The sequence below is a fragment of the Mustelus asterias genome, unplaced genomic scaffold (assembly GCF_964213995.1).
Source record: "Mustelus asterias unplaced genomic scaffold, sMusAst1.hap1.1 HAP1_SCAFFOLD_1470, whole genome shotgun sequence".
Taxonomy (NCBI): domain Eukaryota; kingdom Metazoa; phylum Chordata; class Chondrichthyes; order Carcharhiniformes; family Triakidae; genus Mustelus; species Mustelus asterias.
Window position 1 is genome coordinate 33999 of NW_027591415.1, and position 25144 is coordinate 59142.

At 48.4% G+C, this 25144-nt stretch overlaps 1 protein-coding gene across 7 annotated transcripts in view; it reads right to left on the reverse strand.

Annotated features, from left to right (window-relative positions):
* Positions 1-465: 465 nt before the first annotated feature.
* Positions 466-25144, reverse strand: part of LOC144488332 (uncharacterized) — a 54460-nt gene continuing 29781 nt past the window's right edge. For 2 of the 7 annotated variants that reach the window (XM_078206377.1, XM_078206376.1), the window contains exons 9-14: positions 19087-19294; positions 15967-16113; positions 12304-12424; positions 5947-6059; positions 5314-5378; positions 466-807 (exon numbers count right to left, since the gene is read on the reverse strand). In XM_078206377.1, coding sequence (XP_078062503.1) covers positions 729-807; positions 5314-5378; positions 5947-6059; positions 12304-12424; positions 15967-16113; positions 19087-19294 — 733 coding nt within the window. In that variant the 3' untranslated portion in view covers positions 466-728. Of the gene's footprint in view, positions 808-3792; positions 3828-4717; positions 5004-5090; positions 5379-5946; positions 6060-12303; positions 12425-15966; positions 16114-19086; positions 19295-25144 lie in introns of those variants that run through there. The other 5 variants (XM_078206380.1, XM_078206379.1, XM_078206378.1 and 2 more) reach the window with 5 other exon arrangements.

The following is a 25144-nucleotide window of genomic DNA, read 5'->3' on the forward strand; positions in this document are numbered from 1 at the left end:
TCCTGGGTATCTGTTATTCTATATATAAACCACCCTGAACCCCTCGATTACATTCCAGTCTGTAACTCACTCCTGGGTATCTGTTATTCTATATATAAACCACCCCGAACCCCTCGATTAGATTCCAGTCTGTAACTCACTCCCGGGGATTTGGTATTCTATATATAAACCACCTGAAACACTGGATTGGATTGTAGCCTGTCATTTGGAGACAGTTAATCTGCACCTCTATCGACTTCTTCATCAAACTGTAGACACTTGTCGAGACTTTCCTTTGTAGAACCAAATGTAATCCACTCAAAGCAAGTAGTACAAATAACCTCGACATCTAAAGTACATCGCAAAAGGGTTTCCTCTGCTGATCAGTCCCATAGCTCACAATGATTTCTGTCCGCAGCGTTCCGCACTGTGATGCTCCCATGAATGGGTCCTGATGTTCACACTCTCCATGAAGACAAATCCAAGTCCAGATATTCGAATTGTTTATTCACTGGGGAACTGAATTTAAAGTTGAACCAATCATTGTATTCTAATGTAGATCTTTCAGAGTTCTTCTTTTGAAATCTGGAGATGTGTGGTGAGGAAATCATGAGCCTTTCAGGAAAGATTGGCTTCCTCAGTCATTCTGATTGTTGCTGCACAGATACCATTCTTATTGCGAAAGACTTCACTCACACGGACACCTCTGTAAGAGGAAAGTGAAACGATGCCCAAATAACCTTATGGAGCTACCAAGTCCTGTGAGAAGTGGACACTTGTCTTGATGAAGTTAACAGCACAGTGAGGGAGTGCTGTGTTCTCACTGTCCTATGGAGTAAAATGAAGCACAGTAAGAGTTTTAACAACACCAGGTTAAAGTCCAACAGGTTTATTTGGTAGCAAATGCCATTAGCTTTCGGAGCGCTGCTCCTTCGTCAGATGGAGTGGATATCCATCTGACGAAGGAGCAGCGCTCCAAAAGCAAGTGGCTTTTGCTACCAAATAAACCTGTTAGACTTTGGCCTGGTGTTGTGAGACTTCTTATTTCATTGAAATGGCCATCTGGAATTTAAAACACCAACAAACTGAGTCCCCCCCGCTCGCCGATCTCCACTCTCCCGTTCCCCCCGATATCCATGTTCCCATTCATTCCGATATCCATGCTCGTTCCACGCTCCCGTTCCCCCCGATATCCACGCTCCCGTTCCCCCCGATATCCACGCTCCCGTTCACTCCGATATCCACTCTCCTGTTCCCCCCGATATCCACACTCCTGTTCCCCCCGATATCCACTCCCGTTCCCCCCGATATCCACGTCCCGTTCACTCCGATATCCACGCTCCCGTTCCCCCCGATATCCACGCACCCGTTCCCCCCGATATCCACTCTCCCGTTCCCCCCGATATCCACGCTCCCCTACCTCCGATATCCACGCTCCCGTTCCCCCCCCAATATCCACGCTCCCGTTCCCCCCCGATATCCACGCTCCCGTTCACTCCGATATCCACGCTCCCGTTCCCCCCGATATCCACTCTCCCGTTCCCCCCGATATCCACTCTCCCGTTCCCCCCGATATCCACGCTCCCCTTCCTCCGATATCCACGCTCCCGTTCCCCCCCGATATCCACGCTCCCGTTCACTCCGATATCCACGCTCCCGTTCCCCCCGATATCCACTCCCGTTCACTCCGATATCCACTCTCCCGTTCACTCCGATATCCACACTCCCCTTCCCCCGATATCCACGCTCCCGTTCCCCCCGATATCCACGCTCCCGTTCACTCCGATATCCACACTCCCCTTCCCCCGATATCCACGCTCCCGTTCCCCCCGATATCCACTCTCCCGTTCCCCCCGATATCCACGCTCCCGTTCACTCCAATATCCACTCTCCCGTTCACTCCGATATCCACTCTCCCGTTCCCCCCGATATCCACTCTCCCGTTCCCCCCGATATCCACGCTCCCGTTCACTCCGATATCCACACTCCCCTTCCCCCGATATCCATGCTCCCATTCCCCCGATATCCACGCTCCCGTTCACTCCGATATCCACACTCCCCTTCCCCCGATATCCATGCTCCCATTCCCCCGATATCCACGCTCCCGTTCACTCCGATATCCACACTCCCCTTCCCCCGATATCCACGCTCCCGTTCCCCCCCCGATATCCACTCTCCCGTTCACTCCGATATCCACTCTCCCGTTCACTCCGATATCCACGCTCCCGTTCCCCCCGATATCCACGCTCCCGTTCACTCCGATATCCACGCTCCCGTTCCCCCGATATCCACGCTCCCGTTCCCCCCCCGATATCCACGCTCCCGTTCACTCCGATATCCACTCTCCCGTTCACTCCGATATCCACTCTCCCGTTCCCCCCGATATCCACTCTCCCGTTCCCCCCGATATCCACGCTCCCATTCACTCCGATATCCACGCTCCCGTTCACTCCGATATCCACGCTCCCGTTCCCCCCGATATCCACGCTCCCGTTCACTCCGATATCCACGCTCCCGTTCACTCCAATATCCACTCTCCCGTTCCCCCCCCCGATATCCACGCTCCCGTTCCCCCCGATATCCACTCTCCCGTTCACTCCGATATCCACACTCCCGTTCACTCCGATATCCACGCTCCCGTTCACTCCGATATCCATGCTCCCATTCACTCCGATATCCACACTCCCGTTCACTCCAATATCCACTCTCCCGTTCCCCCCGATATCCACGCTCCCGTTCACTCCGATATCCACACTCCCGTTCACTCCAATATCCACTCTCCCGTTCCCCCCGATATCCACGCTCCCGTTCCCCCCGATATCCACTCTCCCCTTCCCCCGATATCCACGCTCCCGTTCACTCCGATATCCACGCTCCCGTTCCCCCCGATATCCACGCTCCCGTTCACTCCAATATCCACTCTCCCGTTCACTCCAATATCCACTCTCCCCTTCCCCCGATATCCACGCTCCCGTTCCCCCCGATATCCACGCTCCCGTTCACTCCGATATCCATGCTCCCATTCACTCCGATATCCACTCTCCCGTTCACTCCAATATCCACTCTCCCCTGCCCCCGATATCCACGCTCCCGTTCCCCCCGATATCCACGCTCCCGTTCACTCCGATATCCATGCTCCCATTCACTCCAATATCCACTCTCCCGTTCACTCCGATATCCACGCTCCCGTTCCCCCCGATATCCACGCTCCCGTTCCCCCCGATATCCACGCTCCCGTTCCCCCTGATATCCACGTCCCGTTCCCCCTGATATCCACACTCCCGTTCCCCGATATCCACTCCCGTTCCCCCCGATATCCACGTCCCGTTCACTCCGATATCCACACTCCCGTTCACTCCGATATCCACGTCCCGTTCACTCTGATATCCACGCTCCCGTTCCCCCCGATATCCACACTCCCGTTCACTCTGATATCCACACTCCCGTTCCCCCCGATATCCACACTCCCGTTCACTCTGATATCCACACTCCCGTTCCCCCCGATATCCACGTCCCGTTCACTCTGATATCCACGCTCCCGTTCCCCCCGATATCCACACTCCCGTTCACTCTGATATCCACACTCCCGTTCCCCCCGATATCCACACTCCTGTTCACTCTGATATCCACGCTCCCGTTCCCCCTGATATCCACGCTCCCACTCATTCTGATATCCACGCTCCCGTTCCCCCCGATATCCATGCTCCCGTTCCCCCCGATATCCACGCTCCCGTTCACTCCGATATCCACTCTCCCGTTCACTCCGATATCCACTCTCCCGTTCCCCCCCCCGATATCCACGCTCCCGTTCACTCCGATATCCACTCTCCCATTCACTCCGATATCCACTCTCCCGTTCCCCCCGATATCCACTCTCCCGTTCCCCCCGATATCCACGCTCCCATTCACTCCGATATCCACGCTCCCGTTCACTCCGATATCCAAGCTCCCGTTCCCCCCGATATCCACGCTCCCGTTCACTCCGATATCCACGCTCCCGTTCACTCCGATATCCACGCTCCCGTTCACTCCAATATCCACTCTCCCGTTCCCCCCCCCGATATCCACGCTCCCGTTCCCCCCGATATCCACTCTCCCGTTCACTCCGATATCCACACTCCCGTTCACTCCGATATCTACGCTCCCGTTCACTCCAATATCCACTCTCCCGTTCACTCCGATATCCACTCTCCCCTTCCCCCGATATCCACGCTCCCGTTCACTCCGATATCCACGCTCCCGTTCCCCCCGATATCCACGCTCCCGTTCCCCCCGATATCCACGCTCCCGTTCACTCCAATATCCACTCTCCCGTTCACTCCGATATCCACTCTCCCCTTCCCCCGATATCCACGCTCCCGTTCCCCCCGATATCCACGCTCCCGTTCACTCCGATATCCACTCTCCCGTTCACTCCGATATCCATGCTCCCATTCACTCCGATATCCACTCTCCCGTTCACTCCGATATCCACGCTCCCGTTCCCCCCGATATCCACGCTCCCGTTCCCCCCGATATCCACGCTCCCGTTCACTCCGATATCCACGCTCCCGTTCCCCCTGATATCCACGTCCCGTTCCCCCCGATTTCCACACTCCCGTTCCCCCCCGATATCCACGCTCCCCCTGATATCCACGTCCCGTTCCCCCTGATATCCACACTCCCGTTCCCCGATATCCACTCCCGTTCCCCCCGATATCCACGTCCCGTTCACTCCGATATCCACACTCCCGTTCACTCCGATATCCACGTCCCGTTCACTCTGATATCCACGCTCCCGTTCCCGATATCCACACTCCCGTTCACTCTGATATCCACACTCCCGTTCCCCCCGATATCCACGTCCCGTTCACTCTGATATCCACGCTCCCGTTCCCCCCGATATCCACACTCCCGTTCACTCTGATATCCACGCTCCCGTTCCCCCCGATATCCACACTCCCGTTCACTCTGATATCCACACTCCCGTTCCCCCCGATATCCACACTCCTGTTCACTCTGATATCCACGCTCCCGTTCCCCCTGATATCCACGCTCCCACTCATTCTGATATCCACGCTCCCGTTCCCCCCGATATCCATGCTCCCGTTCCCCCCGATATCCACGCTCCCTTTCACTCCGATTTCCACGCTCCCATTCCCCCGATATCCACGTCCCGTTCACTCTGATATCCACGTCCCGTTCCCCCCGACATCCACGTCCTGTTCACTCCGATATCCACACTCCCGTTCACTCCGATATCCACGCTCCCATTCCCCCCCGATATCCACGCTCCGGGTCATTCCGAAGTCCTAATCCACAATAAAGTTTGCTTCCTCCATTTGTCGTTCGTACTGGGAGAGGTCAGCTAAGTCTTCATCGATGTGCTCACTCATCTGTGTCAAGACCATGTCTAGCACCTGCAGAAGAGAGAAATGTGTCATTATTGATTCAACGATAGCGGCCCAGCTGTCGACGTGTGGGGTGAGGTCTGAATTTTACTGTGGATACTTCATCTCTCCACCATTCCCCTTGGAATTCTGAATAATTTCATCAATTAGGGAAAGGAAGTGGAAGAATCAGATTGAGCGGACTGCCAGTAGATATTGTCTGCCAGTTAGCAATGCCGGAATAGGACAAATAATATTTCTTAGCATCCTAATAGGGCATTTTAAAATAACTTATATATGTATTTGTGGGTATTAGAAATAAGATATAGCTTTAAGTTCTCTGTATGAAGAGGTTAATGACTTCAGATTGGTTGAGATGCTTGCATAGTAATGAGAGTTTACCACATAAAACTAGCTTGATTAGTACGTTTGTGGATGACACGAAGATAGGTGAAAGTGGTCTTAAACTCTGTAACCTGAGAAATGCAGAAGTCACAGATATAAAAAATAAATTACTCGGAGAAAAAGCTGGGCTTGCTGAAGGCAGGAGAGTCAAACAGGGAATATTGGGAATAAACTGTGTGAAATTTGCACTCACCACATCAGTAAAAGCTTTGGTGTGGTAATCCCTCAGCGCCATGTTTTCAACCGTTAACTGAATGTGTTGTGTAACGTTAAGGTGTTGTCCCAGTAAGATATCAAGCATCCAACCTGCAAAAGGGGATGTTCAGTATGTTCTGAATTAATAAAAGCAAATTACTGCGGATGCTGGAATCTGAAACCAAAAGAGAAAATGCTGGAAAATCTCAGCAGGTCTGGCAGCATCTGTAAGGAGGGAAAAGAGCTGACGTTTCGAGTCCAAATGACCCTTTGTCAAAGCTAAAAGGCAGAGAAAGTGGGAGATATTAACACTGCAGGGGGAGGGAATGAAAGATGAGTCATAGCCACAGAAACAAGAGGAAAGGCTGCTAATGGCGGCCCATAGAGAGAATAAAGGATGTGAATGGCCAAATGGCAGAGAAGCTGTAAACTGTGACAGATGGAGATGTGTGGTGGGTGGGCGGGGGGGGGGGGGGGGGGGGGGGGGAAGAGAGAATGGGACAGAGGTAGAATGTAGAAAAGGGGAAGCGGGGGGAGAAAAGGTAAGGGAAGGGGGATGAAGTAGGGGGAAGGAAAGAGTGGGGGGAAGAAAAATGAAGAAAGACAATAAAGAAATAAAAGGTAGAGAACAGTAAAAAATTAAATAGAATAGAATGTAAACAAAGGGGCCGAGGTGGGGTAGAGAGAATCATCTGAAGTTGTTGAATTCGATGTTGAGACCGGAAGGCTGTAACGTGTCCAGGCAGGAAGATGAGATGCTGTTCCTCCAGTTTGCGTTGAGCTTCACTTGAACATTGCAGCAAGCCAAGGACAGACATGTGGGCACGGGAGCAGGATCGTGTTAAAATGGCAGCGACAGGAAGGTCAGGATCCTGATTGTACACAGCAATCACCCAGTCTACGCTTGGTCTCTCCGATTTCTGTGGCTATGACTCATCTTTCATTCCCTCACCCTGCAGTATAAATATCTCCCACTTTCGGCACGGTAGCACAGTGGGCGGCACGGTAGCACAGTGGTTAGCACTGCAGCTTCACAGCTCCAGGGTCTCGGGTTCGATTCCCGGCTCGGGTCACTGTCTGTGTGGAGTTTGCACATTCTCCTCGTGTCTGCGTGGGTTTCCTCCGGGTGCTCCGGTTTCCTCCCACAGTCCAAAGATGTGCGGGTTAGGTTGATTGGCCAGGTTAAAAATTGCCCCTTAGAGTCCTGAGATGCGTAGGTTAGAGGGATTAGTGGGTAAAATATGTGGGGGTAGGGCCTGGGTGGGATTGTGGTCGGTGCAGACTCGATGGGCCGAATGGCCTCCTTCTGCACTGTAGGGATTCTATGATTTGATTCTATGATTTCTATGCCTTTTAGCTTTGACAAAGGGTCGTCTGGACTCGAAACGTCAGCTCTTTTCTCTCCTTACAGATGCTGCCAGACCCGCTGAGGTTTTCCAGTGTTTTCTCTGTTCTGAATTAATAACTGGCACTCTTGTTATGAAATGAATCGAACATTCATTGCAAAGTTGCTCGAGAATCCACCTGGTATCAGCTGCGTGTCTGAGAGTTGCACTCTCATCTCTGAACCAGTGTGATGTGGATGCAAGTTTCACCTCAACATGGATTACACGGAGCTGAGGGTTGTGGGGCTGCCTGGAAAGTGGTGTTAAGGCCACAGTCGATGCCAATGGTTACATTGAAGGCTGTAGCGGGCTCGCGGGACCAAATGGTCTACTCCTGCTCCTATCCTTACGAGTCCTGAGCCAAGGACAAGTGGAGTTAGAGCATGCACGATATCCAAGTTGCACAAAACAATTAAACCCTAATTTTAAAGATGATTTCTGTTGGTTATTTTCTATTTCCATAGGAATTTATAATGGAAACAGAAAAACAAACAGAAATTATCTTTAAAATTAGGGACAATAAATTTTCTTCCCTAAAGATCAGCAGTGAGTTTGATGAGAATTGAGTAGTTACTGATACCAGGCTTTATGCCAAGTTTATTTAGAACACAAACTTGCACACACACAGCAGTGTCCCAGTCTGCATCTGTTTAAACAGAAATCTCTCCCCGTTTCTTCCTTTTCACTCAATTCAGAGGTTTGGACCTCAGCGCTCTTCTTGGGATTTTGCAAATGCTGCTTTGTAATTGGTTGCCGATACAGCAGGAGAGATTCATCAACTCATGGGATTTCCTCCTCTCTCGGAAAACCTTTACCATCTTCCCTAATGCGCATGCGTGTGTGTGTGTGTGAGCGTGTGTGTCTGTGTGCGTGAGTGTGCATGCGCTTGTGTGTGCGGTGGGGGGGGGTGAGTACATGAGTGTGAGTGAGTGAGTGAGAGAGTGTGTGTGCGCACTTGTGTGAATGTGAATTTGAGTGTGTGAGTGAGTGTGCCTGCGTGTGTGCGCGCGTGTGTGAGAGTGTGAGAGTGTGAGAGAGTGTGAGAGTGTGTGTGAGAGCATGTGTGTGTGTGCGTGAGTGTGCGTGTGTGTGAGAGTGTGTGTGAGTGAGTGAGTGAGTGAGTGTGTGTGAGTGAGTGTGAGTGCGAGCGTGAGAGAGTGTGCATGTGAGTGTGTGTCTGTGTGAGTGTGTGTGTGTGTGAGTGTGTGTGTGAGTGTGTGTGAGTGAGTGAGTGAGTGTGTGTGAGTGAGTGTGTGTGTGTGTGTGAGTGAGTGTGTGTGAGTGAGTGTGTGTGTGAGTGAGTGTGTGTGAGTACGAGCGTGTGTGTGCATGTGAGAGTGTGCATGTGAGTGTGTGTCTGTGTGAGTGTGTGTGAGTGAGTGTGAGTGTGTGTGTGTGTGTCTGTGAAAGTGTGTGTGTGAGTGAGTGAGCGTGTGAGTGTGAGCGTGAGTACGAGCGTGAGTGCGAGCGTGAGTGCGAGCGTGTGTGTGTGTGCGCGTGTGTGTGCATCTGTGTGTGTGTGTGTGCATCTGTGTGTGTGTGAGAGTGAGTGTGTGTGTGTGTGTATGTGTGTGCGCGTGTGTATGTGTGTGTGTGAGTGTCTGTGAGAGTGTGAGTGTGTGTGTGTGTGAGAGTGTGAGTGAGTGTGTGTGTGAGTGAGTGTGTGTGTGAGTGAGTGTGTGTGTGAGTGAGTGAGTGAGTGTGAGTGAGTGTGTGTGTATGTGTGTGAGTGTATGTGTGTGAGTGTCTGTGAGAGTGTGTGTGCGTGTGAGTGTGTGTGAGTGTGAGAGTGTGTGAGTGTGTGTGCGTGTGAGTGTGTGTGAGTGTGAGAGTGTGTGAGTGTGTGTGAGTGAAAGAACAACAAAGAAAATTACAGCACAGGAACAGGCCCTTCGGCCCTCCAAGCCTGCACCGATCATGCTGCCCGTCGGAACTAAAACCCTCTACCCTTCTGGGGACCATATCCCTCTATTCCTATCCTATTCATGTATTTGTCAAGACGCCCCTGAAAAGTCATTATCGTATCTGCTTCCACTACCTCCCTCAGCAACAAGTTCCAGGCACCCACTACTCTCTGTGTAAAAAATCCTCCTCGAACATCTCCTTTAAACATTGTCCCTCGCACCTTAAACCCATGCCCCCTCGTAATTGACTCTTCCACCCTGGGAAAAAGCTTCTGACTATCCACTCTGTCCATGCCTCTCATAATCTTGTAAACTTCTATCAGGTCTCCCCTCAACCTCCGTCACTCCAGTGAGAACAAACCAAGTTTCTCCAACCTCTCCTCAGGACTTACTCAATTAATGGTAGGGCGTTGGGGAGAGTTACAGAACAAAGAGATCTAGGGGTACATGTTCATAGCTCCTTGAAAGTGGAGTCACAGGTGGACAGAGTGGTGAAGAAGGCATTCAGCATGCTTGGTTTCATCTGTCAGAACATTGAATACAGGAGTTGGGACGTCTTGTTAAAGTTATACAAGACATTGGTAAGGCCACACTTGGAATACTGTGTGCAATTCTGGTCACCCTATTATAGAAAGGATATTATTAAACTAGAAAGAATGCAGAAAAGATTTACTAGGATGCTACTGGGACTTGATGGATTGAGTTATAAGGAGAGGCTGGATAGACTGGGACTTTTTTCTCTGGAGCGTAGGAGGCTGAGGGGTGATCTTATAGAGGTCTATAAAATAATGAGGGGCACAGATCAGCTCGATAGTCAATATCTTTTCCCAAAGTTAGGGGAGTCTAAAACGAGAGGGCATAGGTTTAAGGTGAGAGGGGAGAGATACAAAAGTGTCCAGAGGGGCAATTTTTTCACACAGAGGGTGGTGAGTGTCCGGAACAAGCTGCCAGAGGTAGTAGTAGAGGCGGGTACAATTTTATCTTTTGAAAAGCATTTAGACAGTTACATGGGTACGATGGGTATAGAGGGATATGGGCCAAATGCGGGCAATTGGGATTAGCTTAGGGGTTTTAAAAAAAAAGGGCGGCATGGACAAGTTGGGCCGAAGGGCCTGTTTCCATGCTGTAAACCTTTATGCCTCTCTGACTCTCCTCATAGCTAATGCCCTTCATAACAGGCAACAACCTGGTAAATCTTTTCTGTACCTTCTCCAAAGCCTCCACATCCTTCAGGTAGTGTGGCGACCAGAATTGAACACTATATTCCAAGTGTGGCCTAACTAAGGTTCTATAAAGCTGCAACATGACTTGCCAATTTTTAAACTCAATACCCCGGCCGATGAAGGCAAGCATGCCGTATGCCTTCTTGACTACCTTCTCCACCTGCATTGCCACTTTCAGTGACCTGTGTACCTGTACACCCAAATCCCTTTGCCTATCAATACTCTTAAGGGTTCTGCCATTTACTGTATATTTCCTATTAGACCTTCCAAAATGCATTACCTCACATTTGTCTGGATTAAACTCCATCTGCCATCTCTCCACCCAAGTCTCCAACTGATCTATATCCTGCTGTATCCTCTGATGATCCTCATCGCTATCCGCAAATCCGCCATCCTTTGTGTCGTCCGCAAACATACTAATCGATCCAGTTACATTTTGCTCCAAATCATTTATATATATTACAAACAGCAAAGGTCCCAGCACTGATCCCTGAGGAACACCACTTGTCACAGCCCTCCATTCAGAAATGCACCCTTCCACTGCTACCCTCTGTCTTCTTTGACCGAGCCAGTTTTGTATCCACCTTGCCAGCTCACCTCTGATCCCATGCGACTTCACCTTCTGCACCAGTCTGCCATAAGGGTTCTTGTCAAAGGCCTTACTGAAGTCCATGTAGACAACATCCACTGCCCTACTCTCATCAATCATCTTCGTCACTTCCTCGAAAAACTGAGTGTGTGAGAGTGTGCGTGAGTGTGTGTGTGAGTGTGTGTGTGAGAGTGTGTGTGAGAGTGTGTGAGAGAGTGTGTGAGAGAGTGTGTGAGAGAGTGTGTGAGAGAGTGTGTGAGAGCGTGTGTGTGTGAGAGTGTGTGTGAGAGCGTGTGAGAGCGTGTGAGAGCGTGTGTGTGAGTGTGTGAGAGTGTGTGTGTGTGAGAGTGAGTGTGAGAGTGTGTGAGAGAGTGTGAGAGCGTGTGTGAGAGCGTGTGTGAGAGTGTGTGAGAGAGTGTGTGAGAGAGTGTGTGAGAGAGTGTGTGAGAGAGTGTGTGAGAGCGTGTGTGAGAGCGTGTGTGTGTGAGAGTGTGTGAGAGAGTGTGTGAGAGAGTGTGTGTGAGAGTGTGAGAGCGTGTGTGTGTGTGTGTGTGTGAGAGTGTGTGAGTGTGCGTGAGAGTGTGTGTGAGAGCGTGTGTGTGTGTGAGTGAGTGTGTGAGAGAGTGTGTGAGAGAGTGTGTGAGAGAGTGTGTGAGAGCGTGTGTGAGAGTGTGTGTGAGAGTGTGTGAGAGAGTGTGAGAGAGTGTGTGTGTGAGAGTGTGTGAGAGTGTGTGAGAGCATGTGTGAGCGCGTGTGTGTGAGTGTGTGTGAGTGTGCGTGAGAGTGTGTGTGAGAGTGTGTGAGAGCGTGTGTGTGTGAGTGAGTGTGTGAAAGTGTGTGCGAGTGTGTGTGAGAGTGTGTGAGTGTGTGTGAGTGTGAGTGAGCGTGTGCGTGAGTGAGTGTGTGAAAGTGTGTGTGAGTGTGAGTGAGAACGTGTGTGTGTGTGTGCGAGTGTGTGTGAGTGTGAGTGAGTGTGTGAAAGTGCGTGTGAGTGTGTGAAAGTGCGTGTGAGTGTGTGTGCGAGTGAGTGAGTGTGTGAAAGTGTGTGTGTGTGTGAGTGAGTGTGTGAAAGTGTGTGTGTGTGTGAGTGAGTGAGTGAGTGAGTGAGTGAGTGAGTGAGTGAGTGAGTGAGTGAGTGAGTGTGTGAGTGAGTGTGCGGTGGGGGGGCGAGTGGGGGAGAAGTACAAGGCATGTCCTCTGCTCAGTACACTTGTCCACGCTGCTCAGTGTGAGGATACACAGAGTACAACTCACTGTCTAATAGCCTGTCCAGTTCAACCTTTCCAAAGAATTCTCTCCCCTGGCTCCCTATCATCTTCAACAGGTTCTCCAGGAAGAACAGGTCAATCAGTCGCTTGCCGGCATATGTTCTGACCTGCAAGAAAATAGATGTAAATTATTAGGCATCAAAGTGTTTATTTTATTAATCACTGTAAATCACTGATGTACCTCGATCTCATTTTCATCTCCTTTCAGTTTTTCGAGCTTGTCCTTCCCCAGCCAAAGCTAATTCCAACTCAACAAGCCAACAGAGTTCAAGAGCGGAAACCGAAAAATCCCGCTGAGGTCAACGGACCTTCCCATTGTCCGCCCTTCGCCCGTTCCGATTCCCGTGACGGGCAGGGCAGTACAATTCCAGCCCAAATGTTGTCCATCAATAAACCACAGCTAAGGTGCGGCCCAACTGGATCCCTGAAGATTTTCAAAATAATTCCTGCACCTTTCCATCCCCTTCAAATCAACTGACTCCCAGAATCAACAGCCTTTGAAACGGAGAGCTCCAGATTTCCACTATGCTTTTGAGGAAGAGAACGAAAAGTGTGTTAGGATTCTGGATGAGAACTCCATGGTATATTGTGTATACCCCATGGTGTATTGTATATACCCCATGGTATATTGTATATACCCCATGGTATATTGTATATACCCCATGGTATATAACCCCATGGTATATTGTATATACCCCATGGTATATAACCCCATGGTATATTGTATATACCCCATGGTATATAACCCCATGGTATATTGTATATACCCCATGGTATATAACCCCATGGTATATTGTATATACCCCATGGTATATAACCCCATGGTATATTGTATATTCCCCATGGTATATTGTATATTCCCCATGGTATATTGTATATACCCCATGGTATATAACCCCATGAGGATGGTATATAACCCCATGGTATATTGTATATACCCCATGGTATATTGTATATACCCCATGGTATATAACCCCATGGTATATTGTATATACCCCATGGTATATAACCCCATGGTATATTGTATATACCCCATGGTATATTGTATATACCCCATGGTATATAACCCCATGGTATATTGTATATACCCCATGGTATATAACCCCATGGTATATTGTATATACCCCATGGTATATAACCCCATGGTATATTGTATATACCCCATGGTATATAACCCCATGGTATATTGTATATACCCCATGGTATATAACCCCATGTTATATTGTATATACCCCATGGTATATAACCCCATGAGGATGGTATATAACCCCATGGTATATTGTATATACCCCATGGTATATACCCCATGGTATATAACCCCATGAGGATGGTATATAACCCCATGGTATATTGTGAAGCCAGACCCCAACAATTTTCTATTTTGGCATAAATGCAGGGTTAGGATGTTTCACTCCAGGAGTGATTCCATTGACAAATTAGGGATCTTTTATCAAAACAGGCTTTATTCATAACACAGTTTAACTATAACTCGAACAAAATGAAACAGCTGAACAATGGTTAAAATATGAAATGAAACAACGTCAATTTCTAACTTATCACTATTTCGGTTCAAAACAAGCAACAGTGCTCTTAAACTCAAATGCCACCTTAAATACAGTTAACAAACCCAGGCATACTTGCTATAAATTAGGTTAACAGCCATGAAGCTTTCAGAGAGGTTTTGATTTTCAGAGCAGCTTGCAGACTCTCTCATTAAAACAACCCCAGCCAGGTTAACTCCAAACTGAAATTGAAAATCCCTTAGGCTCCTCCCATTACCCACATGACACTGCATACCTAAACCCAACCTCCATTCCTTTATTCAAAAAAATCCCAGGGGATCTTTTTATCTAAAAACAAGAGTCCATTAGCTCTATCCTAAGTAAACACTACATGGCTAAAATGAGCAATTATCCTGTTTTTCCAGCATCTGAGCTGTATTCCTCCCAGACATACCGACTGCCTGTAAAATTAAAGCTGTATCTTAAAACATTCCCCTTAAAAATAAAACATATCAACAGCACCGTATCATTACAAGAGCTCGAGAGCCCTTACTCTCTCTCCTCTCCAGTTACTGACCTGGCATCACTGACTGCTTGTGAGGCCTCTGTCTTACAGCAGCAACCCTGATGATCACCTACCAGTGAAATGGGCACCCAGTTTATTTAAAATAGATGTTCTTACACTAACCCCACAAATACTGGCCAAGTCAGCACTCCAGTGATCATGGCATTTACACTGGGATACAAACCTGTTGGGTTCAGTTCATCTCCAATTCTCCATGGCTTTGCTCTTTCCTGCTGCCTCTCATTCTTTCTGAGCATTGCTCCTGTTTCCTTCCTCACTGAGTAATTTGTGATCCATATCAAATGATTTCAATGCTCACCCTCTCTCATCTCTTTGTTTCCCTCTTAATTTCACCCTGCTGTCTTTTAAAGGCACAGTCTCATGCTGACTCACTGACAGTGAAACTCAACAGCAGGTCAGGAACAGGATACCATTTTTTCAGATGGGATCATCCAGACACATCTTCTGTTTCTATTTTTTGTCACAGTAGCACAGTGGTTAGCACTGCTGCCCCACAGCGCCAGGGACCTGGGTTCCATTCCCGGCTTGGGTCACTGTCTGTGTGGAGTTTGCACGTTAGAAATCGTAGAAACCCTACAGTACAGAAAGAGGCCATTCGGCCCATCGAGTCTGCACCGACCACAATCCCACCCAGGCCCTACCCCCACATATTTACCCACTAACCCCTCTAACCTACATATCTCGGGACACTAAGGGGCAATTTTAGCATGGCCAATCAACCTAACCCGCACATCTTTGGAATGTGGGAGGAAACCGGAAAACGTTCTCCCCGTGTCTGCGTGGGTTTCCTCCGGGTGCTCTGGTTTCCTCCCAAACTCCAAAGATGTGCTGGTTAGGTGGATTGGCCATGCTCAATTCTCCCTTAGTGTCCCAAAATGTGTAGGTTAGGGGAATTAGCGGGATAAATAGGTGGGGTTACGGGGATAGGGCCTGGGTTGGATGGTTGGTTAGCAGGTTGGTACAGACACAATGGGCCAAATGGCCTCCTCTGCACTGGGATTCCACATTGCATAGGGATTCTATGATTAGCCTTGCACCATCATCCTCTTTGTCATTTAACCTCTCCTGTCTAGCACCCGACCACAGACCTTCCCTTTCGTTCCATCATCACCCTCTGGCTTTTCTCTGCTTCTGTATTCGCTTAAAACTGGTCAGGCTTGAACTTTTGCCAATTTTGACCAAAGGTCACAAACCTTAAATGTTAACTCTGTTTCTCCCTCCACGGATACTGCCTGATAAATAGTACCGCACTCAAAAGACTATTCTTCACACCTGAGCCTTTCAGAAATGACCAATTATTTGACCACAGTGAGGCCCAAATGTGCTGACAACCACACGTGCATCTTTGCCAATAGAGATGAAGGAATGGAAACACTGAGACAACCTGTACCAAACAAGCTGCTGAAATGCTGACTGTAACTGTGCTAAACGCGGCTGACCACTTACCCACAATCAGGGCAACAATACACTAGATAACTTCTTGATAAATACTTTTATGGTAGTCACTGGAATGTGATACAATCACCGTGACCAGCAGACAACTCTCTGCTTCTTCACTTACTGCCTGCTGCTCCTGTTCATATATCTCAGTGTCACATTCCCTCAACAGTGACACTGCAACGTTCCTCATTTCCTCTTCCAGTACCTCTGGCAGGATTGCTTCCTGTAGGATTTCCTCCAGCAATGTTTCACTTACAGCTTCTCTCACCTGTGGGATTAAAAACATAATTATAAATTCTTTGGAACACCCATAGAACCATAGAAACCCTACAGTGCAGAAAGGGGCCATTTGGCCCATCGAGTCTGTACCGAACACAATCCCACCCAGGCCCTTTCCCCATATCCCGATATATTTACCCGCTAATCCCTCTAACCTACGCATCTCAGGACATAGAACATAGACCAGTACAGCACAGAACAGGCCCTTCGGCTCACGATGTTGTGCCGAGCTTTATCTGAAACCAAGATCAAGCTATCCCACTCCCTATCATCCTGGTGTGCTCCATGTGCCTATCCAATAACCGCTTAAATGTTCCTAAAGTGTCTGACTCCACTATCACTGCAGGCAGTCCATTCCACACCCCAACCACTCTCTGCGTAAAGAACCTACCTCTGATATCCTTCCTGTATCTCCCACCACGAACCCTATAGTTATGCCCCCTTGTAATAGCTCCATCCACCCGAGGAAATAGTCTTTGAACGTTCACTCTATCTATCCCCTTCATCATTTTATAAACCTCTATTAAGTCTCCCCTCAGCCTCCTCCACTCCAGAGAGAACAGCCCTAGCTCCCGCAACCTTTCCTCATAAGACCTACCCTCCAAACCAGGCAGCATCCTGGTAAATCTCCTCTGCACTCTTTCCAGCGCTTCCACATCCTTCCTATAGTGAGGTGACCAGAACTGCACACAATACTCCAAATGTGGTCTCACCAAGGTCCTGTACAGTTGCAGCATAACCCCACGGCTCTTAAACTCCAACCCCCTGTTAATAAAAGCTAACACACTATAGGCCTTCTTCACAGCTCTATCCACTTGAGTGGCAACCTTTAGAGATCTGTGGATATGAACCCCAAGATCTCTCTGTTCCTCCACAGTCTTCAGAACCCTATCTTTGACCCTGTAATCCACATTTAAATTAGTCCTACCAAAATGAATCACCTCACATTTATCAGGGTTAAACTCCATTTGCCATTTTTCAGCCCAGCTTTGCATTCTATCTATGTCTCTTTGCAGCCTACAACAGCCCTCCACCTCATCCACTACTCCACCAATCTTGGTGTCATCAGCAAATTTACTGATCCACCCTTCAGCCCCCTCCTCTAAGTCATTAATAAAAATCACAAAGAGCAGAGGACCAAGCACTGATCCCTGCGGCACTCCGCTAGCAACCTGCCTCCAATCCGAAAATTTTCCATTGACACTAAGGGGCAATTTTAGCATGTCCAATCAACCTAACCCGCACATCTTTGGACTGTGAGAGGAAACCGGAGCACCCGGAGGAAACCCACACAGACACGAGGAGAATGTGCAAACTCTGCACAGGCAGTGACCCAAGCCGGGAATCGAACCCAGGTCCCTGGAGCTGTGAAGCAGCAGTGCTAACCACTGTGCTACCATGCCGCCCCAGAACAGATTTACCCGGTGAGCAAGGACTCAGGCTAAAGAAAGACTTTTATCTTTCAAGCTGCTTGGAAATGTTTCAAACAGCTTCAATATGACGTTATACTCTGAACCGCAGCGACAGTTATTATGTAGGAAAACACTGCAGTCATTCTGCATCAACAACATCCTACAAGCTGCAATAATGAACGGTCAGTTCTATTGCTTCTGAGAGTGTTGGTTAGAGGAAGAATGTTAGGCTAAGGAGAATTCAGGGTGGCAAGGTGGCACAGGGGTTAGCACTGCTGCTTCACAGCGCCAGGGACCCAGGTTTAATTCCCGGCTTGGGTCACTGCCTGTGTGGAGTTTGCACATTCTGCCAGTGTCTGCGTGGGTTTCCTCCGGGTGTTCCGGTTTCCTCCCACAGTCCAAAAGATGTGTTGGTTAGGTGCATTGGCCATGCTAAATTCTCCCATCGGTGTATCCGAACAGATGCCGGAGTGTGGCGACTAGGGGATTTTCACAGTAACTTCATTGCAGTGTTAATATAAGCTTACTTGTGACTAATAAATAAACTTTAAATTCCTCCGCCTAAAACAGTGCCAGGAAATGTTTAAGTATCAGCCTCGAACAATCTCAGCACTGAATCAAACTTAGAAACCCTACAGTGCAGAAGGAGGCCATTCGGCCCATCGAGTCTGCACCGACCACAATCCCACCCAGGCCCTACCCCCACATATTTATCCGCTAATCCCTCTAACTATGCATCTCAGGGACAATTTTAACCTGGCCAATCAACCTAACCCGCACATCTTTGGACTGTGGGAGGAAACCGGATCACCCGGAGGAAACCCACGCAGACACGAGGAGAATGTGCAAACTCCACACAGACAGTGACCCGAGCCGGGAATCGAACCCGGGACCCTGGAGCTGTGAAGCAGCAGTGCTAACCACTGTGCTACCGTGCCGCCCGAGACTGGTTTGAGCTCCACTCTGGAGACATGAGCATATACACATATATACACACACTCCATATACACATACATATTTATACACACTCCATATACACATACATATTTATACACACACCAGATATCTAATGTATGGTAAATAGGGACAATCCCATGGCAGTATTTGACTTGGGAGTTCTGGCTAATCTTTCTCTCTCAGCCAGCAATCCTGTCTGATTGTTTGTGGAACCTTGCTGTGTGTAATTGGCTGCTGTATTTCCCTATTTTGGAACAGTAATTGGGGATATAAGTGTACAGCTACTGTAACTGTATCAATGAACTGTGGATTGATGTCTTAAAGAAGCTAATGCTGGCATAATGCCCAAAATGTGTTGTTACATTTACTACAGTACAACATGCACACTGACTGTGTCCAGGGAAAATGCCCCCAGGTACTATTGTGACTGTGTCGGACAAGTGAGGCCAAACTCATTTCTTTAACATGTTGCTTGGCTGTCAATGATTCTTCTACACTTTCATTCGGGACAGATCAAGGTTTCATTGTGAGATGAGTTTCATTTTAAACAGGAAATGTAATAATCTTGAACAAGGTTATTCAGTGACACCCACAAGCTGTGGCACCATTGGCTGAATGGTCTCCACTATTACTTCTGTCAGAGATTCATTGATGGCTGCGGAGGTCAGGTGATTGCCGACAAACTCCTCAACAACGCTTCGGATCAATCCCAAGGTCAGCTCACTGACTACCTCCTCCAGGGCTGTGTCTAATACTGCCACAGCTGGTTGCTGCTTGAATACATCCAGTTTAACCATCTGTCTGAAAGATACAAATAGCAGTTTGTGAAATTATACCAGAACATCACACAACAAACGATGGATCGCCATGTGAGGGATTCATCTATCCAGAGAGATTTGTGCCAGCTACAATGTGAGCGGAACAGTTTTCCAGGAGACTCACTAATACCTTTTCAAGGCAGTCGGGCTTATTTAAACAGTCTTGCCAGGATTGGCCACACACTGAAAATAAAGATAAGTATCCACCAGACCAGTTCCAGCGTGTCAGAGCCAATATTCCACAGGAATATCATGTACCCTGAGGCAGGTTGTACAGAGAGTTCCAATGAAGACATACTGAGCTGTGGGATGTACATTATATGCATGGGAAACTGATTCCTTTTACACAGTTTACATTTGTTAAGTCACAGCTGTTCTTTGTGCCAAAGAAATACATTTCTCAACCATTTGGATTAAGCAATAGAAAAGCAAAGTGGAAATTTCATGTGAAAATAATTGCATGTTTCCGATACTTGAAACAAGTGACTGAGTTAACAACTGATTGCACACTCTTCCACATAAGCTTAGGGTTAATGAAATAAGGCTTTATTATACTAACGCTGCATACAGAGTACAGCAACAACAATGTGCATTTTCATAGCGCCTTTGAGACAGTAAAATGACCCTGGTTGCTTCTCAGAAGTATTAATGGACAGAAATTGACAGAGTCACATAGGGAAGTATGAGGAGGGGCGATCAAAATTTTGGTCAAAGAGGTAAGTTTTAAGAAACATTTTAAAAGAAGAAAGTGAGATAGAGGGCCTGATTTTACCATTTTGATTCTAAGTGCTGAATCTGGGCGCAATTCAGATCCGACTTGTAAAACTGTTCCCAGGCGCCCCCATACGCACTTAGCCTGAAAACAAAATCACGGGTCTGAATCGCGCTGTGGGCGGGGCTTGTCGCTACAGCTCCGATCGGAGCTTTGAGCTGCGCACGCGCAGTGAGAATATAATGTGAAAAACATTCCCCTGTCACATCGCTCCTGGGCCACAAGAAGCGGATAAAGCGACCCAGGAGCGAAAAGCGGGAGCGATGGCCCCCACAGACATCGCCCCACCCCCACAACACAACTGTCCTCCCCTTATCCAACCCCCCCCCCCTCCCCCACCCCACACCGATCACGGCCCCTGGCCCCCTTCCCCCCCACCGATCGCACGCAGAGTGGCAGCGTACCCCCCCCTGCCCCCCACCAGAGCTCCATCTGGCCTCCCTACCCGCACCATCAGTGAGCAATCAGGCCTCCCTCCCCCACCAGAGATGCATCTTACCCGCCTCCTCCCACCCTTCCTTCCCGAGAATGATCGGGCCTCCCCCACTCCCCCCCCCGACCAGAGAATGATCAGGCCTTCTCCTCTTCCCCCCCCCCCTCCCCTCCCACAGAATAATCGGGACTCCCTCCTCCCTCCCCACCAGAGATACACCTGACCCGCCTGCACCTCCCCCCCCCCCTTCATCAGAGAATGATTTGACCCGCCTCCCTCCCCCCTCCACCAGAGATCCATCTGGCCTCCCTCCCCCACCAGAGAATGATCTGGCCCACCTCTCTCCTCGCCCCGCCCCCCCCCAACCAGAGAATGATCTGACCCACCTCTCTCCTCCCCCCCCCTCCCCCCCACCAGAGAATGATCTGACCCCCCCCCCCCCCCCCCCACACCACCACCACCGATCTGAGTCAGAGAGCCGCCGGAAGCTCTGAACTCACCTCTTCAGCAGCTGGAGCGCCCGAAACAGACCTTTGCCGAGCATGTCTGTTTTGCGCCGAATCTGGACGGGCGAACGCGATGGTAAAGGGGGAAATGCTGGTAAAGTTGGGCAGGCAGCTCATTAATTCAATTTAAATGCATTTAAATCGCCGTTGCGCCCGTTTTGGGGGCGGTTCGGATCGTGACCATTTTCGGGCCTTGGTAAAGTGGGCATCTGCGCGGACGTAGGCGCGGATCACGTTAATGGCCTCACGCCCGACTTTACCAAGTTTTTGCGCCCGAAAACGGGCGAGACGCAATGTTAAAATCAGGCACAAAGTGTTACAGAGAGGTGAAGGAGGGAATTCCAGAGCTTAGGCCGAGATGATTGAACGCATAGCCGCCAGTATGGGAGCAATCAAAATCGATGATATTCAAGAGCCCAGAATTGGGGATCACAGGTATCACGGGGAGGAGGGTAACAGGACTGAAAAATGGGGAGTAGTGAGGTCAGCAAAGGATTTGACAGGAATTTGAAAATCAAGGTGCTGTATCAATACCTGAGCAGACCCTTTCACACACAGGCAGAAGCTATAATTCAGGTAAAGCCCACATCCTCAGAGTCACAGTCATCTGGAGTCCTTGGAGGAGGGAGCCTCACTTCAGTTTGCTCTCAATTCAGGCAGAATTGCCAACTCGGGAATTATATTCTAATGGAAATCTTGTAACTTCACCAGCACTGCAGGAAAGTATTTGCACTGTAAGAGCTTACAGATTAGAGCTTGGATAGTCCGAGGTACCAGCTCAGTGGGCGCACTCTCATCTGAGTCGAAAGATTGGAGTTCCACTCAGAGACTCAATCCAGGTTGAAACTTCAGTGCGGTGCTGTCTTTCAGATAAGGTGTTAAAGTCAAGGTCTTGTCTCCCATCTAAGTTGGTTGTAAGATGCCATTACATGGCTTGGTGCCCGAATTTTAATGCATAACCAACAACGCTAAAACAGATAATCTACTGAGTATCTCCTTTTGTGGGCCTGACTGTGTTTAAATTGGCTGCTGTGTTACCTACATTACAAAGAGGTGATTCAATCCACGATCATCCTCAACACCGGTGCCCCACAAGGCTGTGTTCTCAGTCCCCTACTATACTCCTTATACACCTATGACTGTGCGGCCAAATTCCCCTCCAACTTGATTTTCAAGTTTGCTGATGACACCACCGTAGTGGGTCGGATCTCAAACAATGATGAGACAGAGTACAGGAATGAGATAGAGAATCTGGTGAACTGGTGCGGCAACAATAATCTCTCCCTCAATGTCAACAAAACAAAGGAGATTGTCATCGACTTCAGGAAGCGTAAAGGAGAACATGCCCCTGTCTACATCAACGGGGCCGAAGTAGAAATGGTTGGGAGCTTCAAGTGTTTAGGTGTCCAGATCACCAACAACCTGTCCTGGATCCCCCATGCTGACACTATAGTTAAGAAAGCCCACCAACGCCTTTACTTTCTCAGAAGACTAAAGAAATTTAGCATGTCAGCTACGACTCTCACCAACTTTTACAGATGCACCATAGAAAGCATTCTTTCCGGTTGTATCACAGCTTGGTATGGCTCCTGCTCTGCCCAAGACCGCAAGAAACTAAAGAGTCATGAATGAAGCCCAGCCCATTCAAACCACTCAAACCAGCCTCTCACCCATTGACTCTGTCTACACTTCCCGCTGCCTCGAAAAAGCAGCCAGCATAATTAAGGACCCCACGCACCCCGGACATTCTTTCTTCCACGTTCTTTCGTTGGGGGAAAGATACAAAAGTCTGACGACACATACCAACCGACTCAAGAACAGCTTCTTCCCTGTGTTATGGTTCAGGTCAGAAACTCCAAAGTGTTTTATGGAGCCCGCTTATAGAACATAGAACATAGAACATTACAGCGCAGAACAGGCCCTTCGGCCCACGATGTTGCACCGACCAGTTAAAAAAAAACTGTGACCCTCCAACCTAAACCAATTTCTTTTCGTCCATGAACCTATCTACGGATCTCTTAAACGCCCCCAAACTAGGCGCATTTACTACTGATGCTGGCAGGGCATTCCAATCCCTCACCACCCTCTGGGTAAAGAACCTACCCCTGACATCGGTTCTATAACTACCCCCCCTCAATTTAAAGCCATGCCCCCTCGTGCTGGATTTCTCCATCAGAGGAAAAAGGCTATCACTATCCACCCTATCTAAACCTCTAATCATCTTATATGTTTCAATAAGATCCCCTCTTAGCCGCCGCCTTTCCAGCGAAAACAATCCCAAATCCCTCAGCCTCTCCTCATAGGATCTCCCCTCCATACCAGGCAACATCCTGGTAAACCTCCTCTGCACCCTCTCCAAAGCCTCCACATCCTTCCTGTAATGTGGGGACCAGAACTGCACACAGTACTCCAAGTGCGGCCGCACCAGAGTTGTGTACAGTTGCAACATAACGCTACGACTCCTAAATTCAATCCCCCTACCAATAAACGCCAAGACACCATATGCCTTCTTAACAACCTTATCTACTTGATTCCCAACTTTCAGGGATCTATGCACACATACACCTAGATCCCTCTGCTCCTCCACACTATTCAAAGTCCTCCCGTTAGCCCTATACTCAACACATCTGTTATTCCTACCAAAGTGAATTACCTCACACTTCTCCGCATTAAACTCCATCCGCCACCTCTCGGCCCAACTTTGCAACCTGTCTAAGTCTTCCTGCAAACTACGACACCCTTCCTCACTGTCTACCACACCACCGACTTTGGTGTCATCAGCAAATTTGCTAATCCACCCAACTATACCCTCATCCAGATCATTAATAAATATTACAAACAGCAGTGGCCCCAAAACAGATCCCTGAGGTACACCACTTGTAACCGCACTCCATGATGAATATTTACTATCAACCACCACCCTCTGTTTCCTATCCGCTAGCCAATTCCTGATCCAATTTCCTAGATCACCCCCAATCCCATACATCTGCATTTTCTGCAGAAGCCTACCATGGTGAACCTTATCAAACGCCTTACTAAAATCCATATATACCACGTCCACTGCCCTGCCCCCATCCACCTCCTTGGTCACTTTCTCAAAAAACTCAATAAGTGTTGCATCATAAGTGTTGGATCATAAGTGTTGGATCATAAGTGTTGCATCTTGAATTTGGCTAGGATGCGCATGATAGGTTTCACTTCAGGTATGATTCAAATGACCCACGAGGGAGCTTTCATCAAAGTTTAATTAAGAATATAGTTAATATGTATAGTTAGAAAATTAGCAATAACTTTTATCAATTATAAACAAAAACAAAACAACCACAATAATGTGTAACCCTTAACAAATATATCTAAGATATTCCAATCAAACAAAACCCCTGCCATAGACAAAACCCTTTAAACAGGTTCAACATAACAAAGACTAAAGCTCACGTTTTACTGGAATTTAACCAATTGGTTGGAGAATTGAAAACTCTCAATCTTGTAAGTTCTAGTAGTCCTCGTGATTGAAACTCTGAACAGTTTGAAGTCAGAACAGCTTCCCAGAACCCAGGTAGACTCTGGTCAAGCCACCAACAGCAGATTTTCTACTCCAGGAAGGCAAGACTTTGTTTTCAGATAACCCGCAGAATTTCCAAATAAAACAGGGAGAGAGAGAAACACTTCTTTTCAACTTGCTGCCCCTTCTAAAACTCAAACTAACCTGCAGCTCAGAACTGAAAATGAAAGAGCTGCTGTCACCTACCCAGCCAACCAGCTTTCCTCCTAACAATGCAGGGCCATAAAACTGATCTCAGAAAGTACCTGAGGCCCCCATTTAAGCCACTTAAGGAGCAATAAAAGGACTTTCAGAGACAGCCCAGAAACAATGGGCAACACTGAAGCTGTGAGAGCTGCAGAGATCATGATTTTTAAAAAATTCTTAAAGGAATACTAACATCACACCTGCTACCATCGGACTTTTGAATGGACCTTTCTCTACGCCCTAGCTATGACTGTAACACTACATTCTGCACTCTCTCCTTTCCTTCTCTATGAATGGCATGCTTTGTATAGCGCGCAAGAAATAATACTTTTCACTGTATGTTAATAATGTGACAATAATAAATCAGATCTGGT